The sequence below is a fragment of the Oculina patagonica genome, chromosome 14, assembly GCF_052425735.1.
Source record: "Oculina patagonica isolate OP01 chromosome 14, crgOcupat, whole genome shotgun sequence".
NCBI classification, from domain to species: Eukaryota; Metazoa; Cnidaria; class Anthozoa; order Scleractinia; family Oculinidae; genus Oculina; species Oculina patagonica.
In genome coordinates, this window is record NC_135771.1 from 18,947,884 (window position 1) to 18,960,278 (window position 12,395).

General features: G+C 40.4%; 2 protein-coding genes across 2 annotated transcripts in view; both read left to right on the top strand.

Moving 5' to 3' along the window:
• The first annotated feature begins 4,075 nt into the window (after nucleotides 1-4,075).
• Nucleotides 4,076-5,839, top strand: LOC144638754 (uncharacterized). Its single transcript, XM_078498007.1, has one exon. It carries the CDS (start codon nucleotides 4,344-4,346, stop codon nucleotides 5,670-5,672), a length of 1,329 nt encoding a protein of 442 aa, XP_078354133.1. The 5' UTR covers nucleotides 4,076-4,343; the 3' UTR covers nucleotides 5,673-5,839.
• A 1,433-nt stretch (nucleotides 5,840-7,272) lies between these two features.
• Nucleotides 7,273-12,395, top strand: part of LOC144638774 (WD repeat-containing protein 36-like) — a 34,849-nt gene continuing 29,726 nt past the window's right edge. Inside the window, exons 1-5 of the mRNA XM_078498033.1 lie at nucleotides 7,273-7,433; nucleotides 7,572-7,599; nucleotides 8,292-8,392; nucleotides 9,370-9,484; nucleotides 12,106-12,238. Of these exons, the coding sequence (XP_078354159.1) occupies nucleotides 7,287-7,433; nucleotides 7,572-7,599; nucleotides 8,292-8,392; nucleotides 9,370-9,484; nucleotides 12,106-12,238 (524 nt within the window). The 5' untranslated portion in view covers nucleotides 7,273-7,286. The remainder of the gene's footprint in view (nucleotides 7,434-7,571; nucleotides 7,600-8,291; nucleotides 8,393-9,369; nucleotides 9,485-12,105; nucleotides 12,239-12,395) is intronic.

The following is a 12,395-nucleotide window of genomic DNA, read 5'->3' on the forward strand; positions in this document are numbered from 1 at the left end:
GTGTGGAGAAATCATTTAAAACAGGGAGGAAAGCGTTCAAGTTGATTTTTTCTCTTAATCCGTTACTGTTCAATAACTTGCGTTAAAATTGGTGATTTTTTAATCGTCCCCGTTTTAGTTTTGTGAAGAGTACGCGAATAAGTCTGATCTCTAATGATCAGATTTTTGTACCGATTCCAACCTAAAAACAACCTCGTACTCAGGTTTTCTCAGCTTCAGAACGTCGAGAGAGCCTAGGGAGGACGTCGGGCAAACATTTCAGTACTCTGGTCCCAGAGGTTTTCTTATTTCTTCTTCTGAAGCGAAAAAGCCATAGCGGCGGTCAAGGTGAGCGAAAGAAGCAAACCTCGATTTCTTCGGCGTGACTCAAGTTTGATTGAAAAAAATGGAAAAGAGAAAACCTCCAAAACCAGGCTAAGAGTTCAGTCAACTTTCGGAGAAATCTTTTTTAACAGAAAGTGAAGTTTCTCTCTGAATGAAAACGTTCATTAAAAATTTAACACAAAATTTTTGACCCATGCTCGTCTGTTTCGTGCGAAGCGAAGTTATCCAATAAGGCGGTTAAAGATATAGTTAATGGGAATCCTGAATTCTCGAACCTCCAGGGGAAACGAAAATAGCTTCGAGAAATCACGGGTAAAATTACAGAGAATTACGATCCAAGGGAAACGAAAATTGGTTCAAAAAAACGGGCGGGAAACTGCGGGTTCGAGAAATCGGGATTCTACTGTATATTTTTCCTTCGTAAACTTAAAATTTTCTTTTTCTAAATTTGATTGAAAAAATTATTTTGTTGGCAGTACATCATTCTCAATATTAAAATAAAAAGAGACGAAAAACAAAGCATAAATATTACAATTTGGCTACCTACTAAACTTCAAACAAGCGAAATTTTTCACATTCTGGATAATAAAATTCATATAGAGCAGTTCTATTTTTCGTATGTAGAAATAAGACTAACTTCAATGGCAGTACGCAACAAGTTCCTTTGTTTCTTATCATTCATGAGAATTTTAATACATAGGTAATTAAATTTATTGACAGCTGAAAGCAAGTAGTTACATGTATGTAGTGGTTATGAAATGAAGAAAGTGAATAAAGATGAAAAGCGTTTAATGATTTAAAAAAAATGCAAAGAAGGGAGGCACGCGTACGGTGGCCTAAGGGTTAGTGAGCTGTCCGGGTCCGGGTCGGAGGTATGGCCGAGATCATTGTGTTGTCATTGTGAAGATCTTAACTCTCACAGTGCCTCTTTCCATCCAGGTAAATCAATGGGTGTAGACGAGGGTTAGTCGTCCTTTGGTCTAGTCGTCCGATGGACTAGCATCCCATCCAGGAGGTCTAGTCGTTCGATGGACTAGCATCCCATCAAGGGGGTCTAGTCGTTCGATGGACTAGCATCCCGTCCAGGGGGTCTAGTCGTCCGATGGACTAGCATCCCATCCAGGAGGTCTAGTCGTTCGATGGACTAGCATCCCATCCAGGGGGTCTAGTCGTCCGATGGACTAGCATCCCATCCAGGGGGTCTAGTCGTTCGATGGACTAGCATCCCATCCAGGGGGTCTAGTCGTCCGATGGACTAGCATCCCATCCAGGGGGTCTAGTCGTTCGATGGACTAGCATCCCATCCAGGGGGTCTAGTCGTCCGATGGACTAGCATCCCATCCAGGGGGTCTAGTCGTTCGATGGACTAGCATCCCATCCAGGGAGTCTAGTCGTTCGATGGACTAGCATCCCATCCAGGGGGTCTAGTCGTCCGATGGACTAGCATCCCATCCAGGGGGTCTAGTCGTTCGATGGACTAGCATCCCATCCAAGGGGTCTAGTCGTTCGATGGACTAGCATCCCATCCAGGGGGTCTAGTCGTTCGATGGACTAGCATCCCATCCAGGGGGTCTAGTCGCTCGATGGACTAGCATCCCATCCAGGGGGTCTAGTCGTTCGATGGACTAGCATCCCATCCAGGGAGTCTAGTCGTCCGATGGACTAGCATCCCATCCAGGGGGGAGTAACAATACTCCTAGTCGCTTCATGCTACAGAATTCTGAGTTAACCGCCGAGAGCTATGAGCCACTTGGGCTTAAAAGTCTGATGTTGTAACTGTTTTCAGTTGAGTGTGAATAAAGAAAAAAATTTGAGTTCCCTGAAGGAGTAGAACCAGATCTTACAAGAGATTTTGCAAATTAACGGTAAGAACGTGAGGGGATAAGAGAGAGAAAAATAGGACGACTACAGTGTTTTTCCTCGTTTCACGCTGCGATGCACGTTTCTCGCTGCTTTGTTGCTCGCGTTTCTTTTTTTCCTTCACTTCGCTTTCTTATAAGAATACTCGTAGGCTGTCGAAATCCCAGGGGGGGTACTCCGGCTTGTAAATGACGGGGATGATCGAATGGAGGCAAAGCTCAGGACCCAAAAAAATCCCTGAGTCTTGCGACATTAACCAAAAAAATCCCTGGACCAAAAATAACCCCCCAAAAAAATCCCTTGTCAAAAAATAACCCCCCCCCCCAAAAAAAAATCCCTTGTCAAAAAATAACCCCCCAAAAAAATCCCTTGTCAAAAAATAACCCCCCCAAAAAATCCCTTGTCAAAAAATAACCCCCCCCAAAAAAAATCCCTTGTCAAAAAATAACCCCCCCAAAAAATCCCTTGCCAAAAAATAACCCCCCCAAAAAAATCCCTTGTCAAATTACCCCTAAATTGCCAGGAGGGGCAGTAATCTACGCAAAGAAAACCATAAAAATTGAACGCTCGTGTTTGTTTATTCAATCATCATACCATAAAAACGCCAAGGCCGTGCCAAGGCACTTTAGTTCGTTTTTAATAACCAAAAAAAAAATCCCCTATATTAATCAAGTCACCCAAAAAAATACTTGCCAGATTTTCCAACCCAAAAAAATCCCCTAATCGAAAATTTCAAACCCAAAAAAATCCTTCGATCATCCCCGTCATTTACAAGCCGGAGTCCCCCCCCCCCCCCTGGGGTCGAAATGCTGGTTGATATTTGCAAACGAAAATTTTGGTGCTTAAAATATCTCGTGAGTAAGTTCAAACATCTTCGAAACTTCCTCGGAAGTCTTCGGAAACTTCGTTCATCGTCAAAAAAAATTCGAAAAATGATAGGAAACGTTCGTATGGCCTTCGAACAACAACAATCGGAGAATCTTCGAAAATCTTCGGTGTAGAAAATGCTCATAAACCAAAACGTTGCTAGAACGGAAAAAAGGTGTCCCAAATATGAAAACCTGCCGAGTAATTTTGGGACAGTCTTAGCACACCCACGTTCCAAAACGCTCCGCCGACTCTGTTCTTAACACCTTCACAAACTGTACGTGCACTTTTACAGTAACGAACTAATTGAACATGGCGGAAACGGCTTCAATACATTTGTGACGTTATAACATTGTTATGACTTCTAGACCCTTTCCCCCGCCCCCACCCCCGACCAAAACGGAACACTCAGACAGACAGTAAATATTTACACAAAAATATAAACGAAGTGGATTGAATCAATAGAAGCTAATAAAATGTTAGCGACGTGTGACCCCGAACGTAGAATTACAACAGTGAAGAGTTCATTAATGACGCAATTTCTTCGCTCTTAATTACACACAGTGCCCTTTTGCCCAGAGCTTTTGTCATTAAAAATCTTCCGAAAAAACGGTAAACAATAGTCCTTACAAATTACGATGTTATTGTTTTCTCTTTTCAAGCTGTGTAGTCGTGCGAGCAAGAACGTATTTTTCAACATCATCGAAGAAATTTCTCCTTAAAGGGCTATTTTAAGACAAACTTTTAACTACAAATATTAACTTAAAACAAGTTTTTATGTTCCAAAGAATGATATTACAAGAGAATTCGTCAAACAAAGAAGTTCAATTGTGGAATTGAAATTAAAATATTCATACTTTGACTGGAATGTTCTGTAATTGTTTGTTAAACAAAAGATGTCATTACATCAAAATACTGAGCGTCTATCTGAATAGACCGAACGTGACTCAGGTGACTTTTGAACTATATCCATTATAAAACACAAGCACGTTTCGTAACTTGGTTAGTTTCGTCTGGATTGCAAAGTGACCACTGAAAAAGCGCGTGGCTCGAGTCGTAGACTTGATAAAAATCACAAGTGAAAAATCCTACTTTGCATCAATTACTAAGCCAATCAATAAGTAATTAGTACAGTTGACACTTCTGTTTGTGGATGAGTCATTAATACAGTACCGACTGTCCAATTCGAAAGAGGCCGGTTTCTTTGATAAAAATAGGCGTGTGTTTATAGTAAGGAAAGACCTTGGCAACTGAAAAGAGGCTAAAAGCAGGAGAACATCTTAAAGAATAATATGCTTGCCTTTGGAGAAAGAGTTGAGAGGACTGCAAAAGATTTTGCATCCGAAAGAACGCGGATCAAGAGAGGTAAAGTTTTAGGACGGAGGCGATCTATTGAAGTTCTTCAAACAAAAGAAAGTTTAGTTCTTCCTAACATAACAACTACACAACTAACACAGAACTGCGAAACGGCTGGAGCGGGCTGGAGAGACACAAGAGAAGAAATGAATGGACAAAGAAGAAAACCCATTCAGCAGATTGCAAAACGTGGTCGTTTGAAGGATAGTACATCTATGTTGGAAGAAAATGGAGTCACAAACGGCGAGGATTTGGAAGGAATGTTTATTTCTAAACTAAGCCTTCAAAACGAACACCGGGATGATTCGCCAGAACTTTTCTCGTCAGGCTTTGCAAAGAAACACAGAAAACAACAACAGCATGGTCGCCTTTCTAAAACTGATAGCGGATTTTGCGAAGACTCTATCGATGATGTTGCCACACCGAACTTCGTGGATTCTCCGAATGAGTCCGACAAGGCGTCGAGCGCTTCCAACAGTTCGACTTCGGCAACTTCGCCTGATCACTCGGCAAGTAATCGTGTTTCACGCAGTGAGAAAACGCGAAAAATTACAGCGGACTTCAAGACTATTTTAAACCGGGATAAAACTGTTGTAAGAAACACAGAGAGATTAGCTACACGAGCTAATATGTGTGTTCAGTCACAGCAGTCTCTTCACGCTGATCTCGTCGCATTTAAAAGTTTTTCATCTCACAAAGGAACAACTTCAAACTGCACTTTTCAAACAAACGAACATTGCGTAAAACTAAGAGAAGTGATCTTGAAGACAAGAAGGAATTCTTACGATAGCGGAGCAATAAAACAACCAGACACTTCCCTGGCTGTTCTGAAAACACGACGCCGTCTTCTAGGAAAGCGAAATTCGGCTGGCCCTCCATTTCCTTTCACGGAACGTCGAGCTAACAAAGAGCGAGTAGGACGTGTAGTAGATATGAGGAGAGCGACTTGTAACTGCGGAGAACGTCGTGTGCAATTCACCGAACTCGAAAGACCGAATTCAAATAGGCAATGCGTTAGCTGCCCTGTCGATTTTGTGGCCCCTCAGCCGAATCAAGACACAATTTATACATTGCCTGACAATGAAAAACATCCCGAATTTGGATGCGCGGTTTCGAACTCTGGATTGACTGAACAAGCGTTGTTAGAAACATCGCGCTCACAAGAAACTGTAGACGTTAATGTTAAATGCCAAGAGTGGCTGAATAGATGGCTTGCATTCAACAGTGCTTCAGAACACGTCGAAAGTTCAACAACGGTTTCTTAAGCCAACTTAAAAAGTGCAGATAACACATAACAAAAAGAGAGCATTGAACAGTATGCAGAACGCGTTAATTTTTTTGCGAGAACATGCTTTGTTTTGCAAATTCTATTTCCTAACTTATGCTTATTTTTTTCACGTAAACAAGGCCTTACATTGAAAAGTATATCGCAATACGTTACCAGTCACCCAGCTAATAAGATACATCAGTTTGAAGAAATAGCTTTAATAATTCCACCAAGAGGGTTTTCAGTATAGGTACAACATGAATATAAATCAAAAAATTTAATTTTTTTTTTTTTTTTTTTTTATTTTTTTTTTTTTTTTTTTTTTTTTTTTTTGATTTAAAACAAAAAAAAAAAAAAATTTTTTGTGAAAAATGCAATGTATTACGTTTTTGTAAACTCTTTCCGTGTCTTTAACTAAATTTATTGTTTTGTAATCAATAAAAATTTTATGTTATTTTTTTATGGTTCTTTTTCATTGGGGATTTTTCGTTCCTTTTCCTAACCGTTGAACGTTCAATCAGCTGCCAAGAAATAACTGAGAGGGTGAAATATTATGCTTACCTGAGACTTTCCCCACAGCACAATCGAAAATTTCTCTCTATTGTCAGTTTAATGTATTGAACTTAGCCTCCCCCTCAGGCACCTCGCATTTTTGCTGAGGACAACAAGCGCGCTTTGCCCCCGCCAGAAAAACTACAAAATAAACAAGAAAAATAAAAGAACAAATTAAACTAAAAAACTAAGAAAATTGTTTAAAGGTGCGCGGAGTTTGCCCCGCAGACAAAAAATCCTAGGTACGGCCCTGAAAGCGGGAGAGTCTGAACCGAAGGATGTAAATTGCTCGAGTTTTTTCATCATCTTTCAGTTAGCGTGGACCAAATGTCCAAATAAAAGTAAACGCGGACAACTAGAAAAAAGAAAATGAGCAGATTCAAATTCGATAAGTGCGCAAGAGAATTGGAACTTTGTTCACTCCGTAGAAGAAAGTAGTTGCCGTTTGTCAGATTTGTCAGGGACAAGTTGCAGAGACATGTAGCAGGGAATGTAATAGTTATATGGTATAGTTTGGGTTTTTTTTGTTTTTTTACACGCAAGAAAATTTTCTTTTTTGCGGCGAAGCTGTTATCTGTGACCACGAAGCCGCGAAAGTGGCGAGCGTAAAAAAAGTTTTTTTTTGCAGTCCACGATCGCAGATCGACCAAAGTTCGGCGTATGAATTAGCACTTATAGTTTCTGAAGCTCAACCATAAATAATTTTATAGTCGGAGAGGCTAATTATCAGGAGGATTGTTGCGTGACTTGCGTCCAATATTTTTTGGGTGTAATTTTCGGAATTTACTTCTCCAAACATTTGCTGATCTGACACAGCTGGTTCAGTTTGGAAATGATAGTCGTTTTGGTGAGAGGAACCATTCGATTGCAAGTTAATGCTAAATAAATCTCCACGTTTATTACCAAAAACTACCCGGGGGGGGGCAAAACTATCGCATCCTATGACACAATCAATGCCATTCCTCGATTTAGTTTTCCGCCGTTCCACTTTTATAATTTTCTCTCCTGGTTCTTTTGAGCCAACAGTTCGCCAGCGGTTCTCCGCACGTGGAAATTCAACATGGCGGTCGCTGCGGTTGGAAGTCAGTTGTTTTGCCCATTTCGAGCACTTGGATTTGTGGCAAATCATGTCCCTTTGACCTTACAAACACAAGGAACAGAGACACTTGTAACCACTGCTGTTGGATCGGCGTTTCACGTCTACAATGTAAGATAATTTTGCGTTGTTTCTTGGGGAACTTTGCTGCTTTAGTTGCACGTAGAATTTTGTACAAACAAACTCCACGTGAAATTCTGTACATCGAAATTAAATTGAGTTCTGTTTAATACTACTATTACTTTGCAGTGTGCCAAGTTAAACCTTCTTTTTGTTGGTAAGTTGAAAATGATCCTGAAAATATTGTTTAGGGCGCGTGAGGACAAACTGTTTTTTTTGTTTATAAAAAATGCTAGTGTGTATTGTATCAGTAAGATCAATGCATCTATCAATGTAAGGTCATCACTCTTTAACTAGAAATCTTATTTTAAGAACAAATTTCTCAAAACAAATCGCGAATTAAGGACCTTTTTTCTTAAATAAAAAACGATCACTTGATTTAAGACAAAGGTCCTTAATTCGCGATTTGTTTTGAGAAATTTGTTCTTAAAATAAGATTTCTAGGGTCATGTAGTACAGTGTAGCTCTCGCAAGATCTCACAGGAATGGCTCACTTCCCTTCAAGAATACAATAGAAAAAACAACATAAACAATGCCCCTAGCCCCAAACACAATACATGTAGCAGCTTCTACACTAGATGACCACTTGAATTACAAGCTTATGAGAGGTGCTACACTACTGCATTGTTAAGCCACAGAGGAGGAGGGACGGACATAGGAGCGGCATTTGAACTTAGCTGAGATTTCCTGTTCAAATGTTCAAATAAGTTCTGAACTTCAATAAAGTTCTGTTAAAAAGTTCATTTAAATGGTCAAAAGTCCCCCCCCTCCTGCAACTTAATATTGATACAATGTAGGTGCATTACTGCTGTAAAACTGTAACACAGTAATTTTCTGTAATTTTAACAGGATTGCTAAAATCTGGTGAAATAACATGTTTATTATCGCATGGAGACTTGGTGATCACAGCTTCTGGAAATCAGCTGATTTCCTGGAAAAGAGGAAAACAGGTTTGTTTGTTTTAGCTGTTTCATACAGTCATTGTCTGTGAACAACAACAACCACTTACAGCCTCTTTTAACATGCAAACTCAGATCAATCAATAGGTATTCCTTTGGGATGATTGGGGCCCAGGGGGGTACTCCGGCTTGTAAATGACGGGGATGATCGAATGGAGGCAAAACTCAGAACCCAAAAAAATCCCTAAGTCTTCCGACATTACCCCCAAAAAAATCCCTTGTCAAATTACCCCTAAATTGCCAGGAGGGGCAATAACATAACACAAAGAACGCTCGTTTTGTTTATTCATGATACCATTAATACGCCAAGGCCGTGCCAAGGCACTTTAGTTCGTTTTTAATACCCAAAAAAATCCGCTATCTAAATCAAGTCACCCAAAAAAATACTTGCTAAATTTTCCAACCCCAAAAAATCCCGGAATCGAAAATTTCAAACCCAAAAAAATCCTTCAATCATCCCCGTCATTAACAAGCCGGAGTACCCCCCCTAGGGATCAGGGAAGGGTGGTGGTGGGGGGGAGATTTCTTTTGATCGCACCACTTTCCTAACCCCTCTCTTTTTTATAGAAATCCAGACGAGAAACTTTGTTTTTTTTACTTGGCCTAAATAGATAGTTACTCCCCTGCCCTGGTGTAATACTGAAGAAGATAATAGCGACCTTCAGATTGGACTATGAGTACGAGATTGAGTATGAGTGCGAGTTTTTAAACCAAATTCGTGTGCATCCTATAATCACCTATCACATCAATCTTATCCCTAACGTTTATTAATGTGTTAGTCATCAACACGGAAGAGTTATAGTTTGGGGGATATAATTGTGTCGAAATTCCAAAGTCGTACTCGATCTCGTACTCGTAGTCAAATCTGAAGGTCGTTCATTATTCTTTTGATACAGTTTATTTACTGTTTGGGTGATGTGTTTGTACCTTTTTAAAGTCATCATGCAACACCATTTTTCTAACAATAGGTTGCTGTGTTTGAGGGACACAAGAGTAACATCCACTTCATTCTTTCATTTGGTTCACATTTAATTTCTGTGGATGAGGAAAGCACAGTCAGAGTATGGATTGTTGAAACAACAGGTACATAATTTGTGTATAACATAGTCAAACCTGTTTTTGTGACTGCTTCCCATAGGTTTCCTGCATGGGAGTAGTAGCGCTATGCAGGCTACCCATAAGCAACTACTTTTCAAAAGTACAGTAGAATCTCGATTTCTGGAAGACTAGGTTTCTCAAAACTCCCGATAACTTGAACCAATTTTGATTTCCCTTGGACAGTATTCTCTGTAGTTTTACCCCCGATTTCTCTAAGCAAAATTCATTTCCCCTTGAGGTTTGAGAAATTGGGATTCTACTGCAGTACCAAAATTTCTGCAGTAAAGTTATTACACTTAGAACTGCTCAGAAGCAACCTTTTCTTGTAGGAAACTGTGACTATTTTGAGGACTGATTGGTTATTACCACTTCACTTGTGTACAATTACCAATGCGATCTGTGCGATGCAGATTATGTCGGCTATACCAGCCGGCATTTACACCACCGTATTGATGAACATAGGTTCTCCGCAATCGGGAAGCATTTAAAGAACGATCACGGCCTTAATAACATCGGCGACCTTACCAGTAATTTTTCCATCCTAAAGAAATGCAGCGGAAAACTGGACTGCTTGATTTACGAAATGTTGTTTATTAAAAAGAAGAAACCTAGCCTGAACACGCAATCGGATTCTATTCGCGCGAAACTATTTGTTTAAAACAAATATGTTAAGGTTACTGATAACCTCTTGGGGTGCCGTTCGGAAAATATTTCGTACGCGCGTCTTTTTCGGTGAAACCATAGATAACTATATATCTTTGGAAAGGTTATGAAATGTAGAATCCAAATATATAAAAATATTGGGAATTTATCGCTTTGATCAGCGCGCGCGAGCCGTCAAACTTGAAATTATCGATGTTCGCTTCGCCGAATTACCCGCATCCGCATTCTCTCTTACAACAAAACAAACTGCACTACGTCACTCAGCACACGATAGGCTATCAAAGTGTGTCGGGCATTTTGGATCTTTCTATTGGTTTCGGAGAAAATAGGCTCTGAATTTGGCCAATAGGACATTTTTCGTTTCGCGTCACGTAAAGAGGTGTCACAGGAAAAATATTTTGAATATTCTAAATGCCCGACACACTTTTGTGCATCAATATCTCACGATCATTTCGGCCAAATTTCGTAAAAATCCGACAAATCTACATACCCTATTAATTCATTTGAAGAGAGGTCATTCATGAAAAAGTAAACCTCGAGTTTTCGGGCCGAAAAGATTTTACTAGCTTTCACACCTTGTCAACGCAGGTGTGAATGCGGCCCATGCCGCCGACCAATAAAAGTTGCACATACAGCTCCCTGATGTCGCTTGTTACAAAACAGTCTCGAATTCGTGGGAAAAGTTATTCGCTACTCAATCTGCAGCCATCATATGTATTTGTTATCCATGGTCATAATGCCAATAACGAAATCGGGCGCGCGGAATTCGAAAGCAACGAGGCAACGAGGTAAAGGCCGTTCCAAAAATACCACGAACCTTTGTCGCTGGCAGCGAGCTGAGATTTCTTCGCTTCATTGATTGAACTTGTTGACCTTTGTTCGCTTTCTTAGGCCCGGGCTTTTTCTTTCCTTTAACCCAGGGCGAACTCTCACGTTTCCACTTTTCTGATCGTTTCATGATTGTTTCTCCTTGCGTTGACCACGAATAAAACACAAAAACTCTTTTCGTGAACAAATTACGTAATTCGAGCATCCCTGGATGTATTCCCGCGTGAAACTCACCAGAGGTCCGAAGCGTTGACATGTTATAACACCTTTGGGGATTAACGTTTTAGTCACGCAAAACACAAAATTTGCAATAACTCTGCTAGAAAAATTCGTACTGAAATAATTTTTTAAAAAAATGAAAACCAGAAAAGTGGGCTATCTCTGGCAGCTTTTTACAATTTTGCAAAATTCCGCCCCAAAAAGGTTATCAGTAACCTTAATGAAACATCACACCTCTAACCGCATATATAACACTGTTGAACCGTTATTTCATTTGTCACTTGAAAATGATGTCAGGATGACATCGAAACGTTGTGCCTTTCTGTCGCTTATTTTTATTGTCAAATGTTTATCAAAATTTAGTCTCACTTGATCCAACCTCACAATATGCACCAATTAGTTAGCACAATGTCTTACAAGTAAAAAGTAAAGTCTGTCTCCGAGCCATGAGGCCCATACAGCCAGAGCTTATCCCGGTTTCCGTAGCATTAAGCGACTAGGAGTATTGCTACTCCCCCCTGGATGGGATGCTAGTCCATTGCAGGGTTACCCCCCAGCAGTAAATTCGCCGGTACCCATTTTTACACCTGGGTGGAGAGAGGCACTGTGAGAGTAAAAAGTGTCTTGCCCAAGAACACAACGCAGCGCCCCGGCCAGGCCTAGAACCCGGGCCGTTCGACTCGGAGTCGAGCGCGCTAACCATTAGGCCACTGCGCCTCCCACAATGCCTTACAACCATGATGTAAAATCTCAGGCATAAAGTTTGTTCTTGCATTAGTTCCCTTTCTTGTACCTGATATTCATGGGTGACTATAGTCATGGTTCGTCATGACAGTGCAAGTGGTGCAACCAATGTAATGTAATTTTGTTATTCCAACTTGAACTTTAATTTCTAGAATTATACCTGGAGATGGAGTTTAATGCAGCAAACTTTTACGTCACATGTTTGATGCACCCCAGTACATATCTGAATAAGATTTTACTGTGCAGTCGGCAAGGTCAGATGCAATTGTGGAATATCAAAACAAAGTACGTCCATATTTTTTCTTTGGTTTACAGCACTGATATTTATAAAGAGGTAGTGATAAGTAGGCCATGTGTGGCCTGCTAATAGTTTTGTAGCCTGCGTATCAGGCGCCTGTGTAGTTTTTTCCCAAATGTGGGCCCAAACACTGCACAAGAGCCT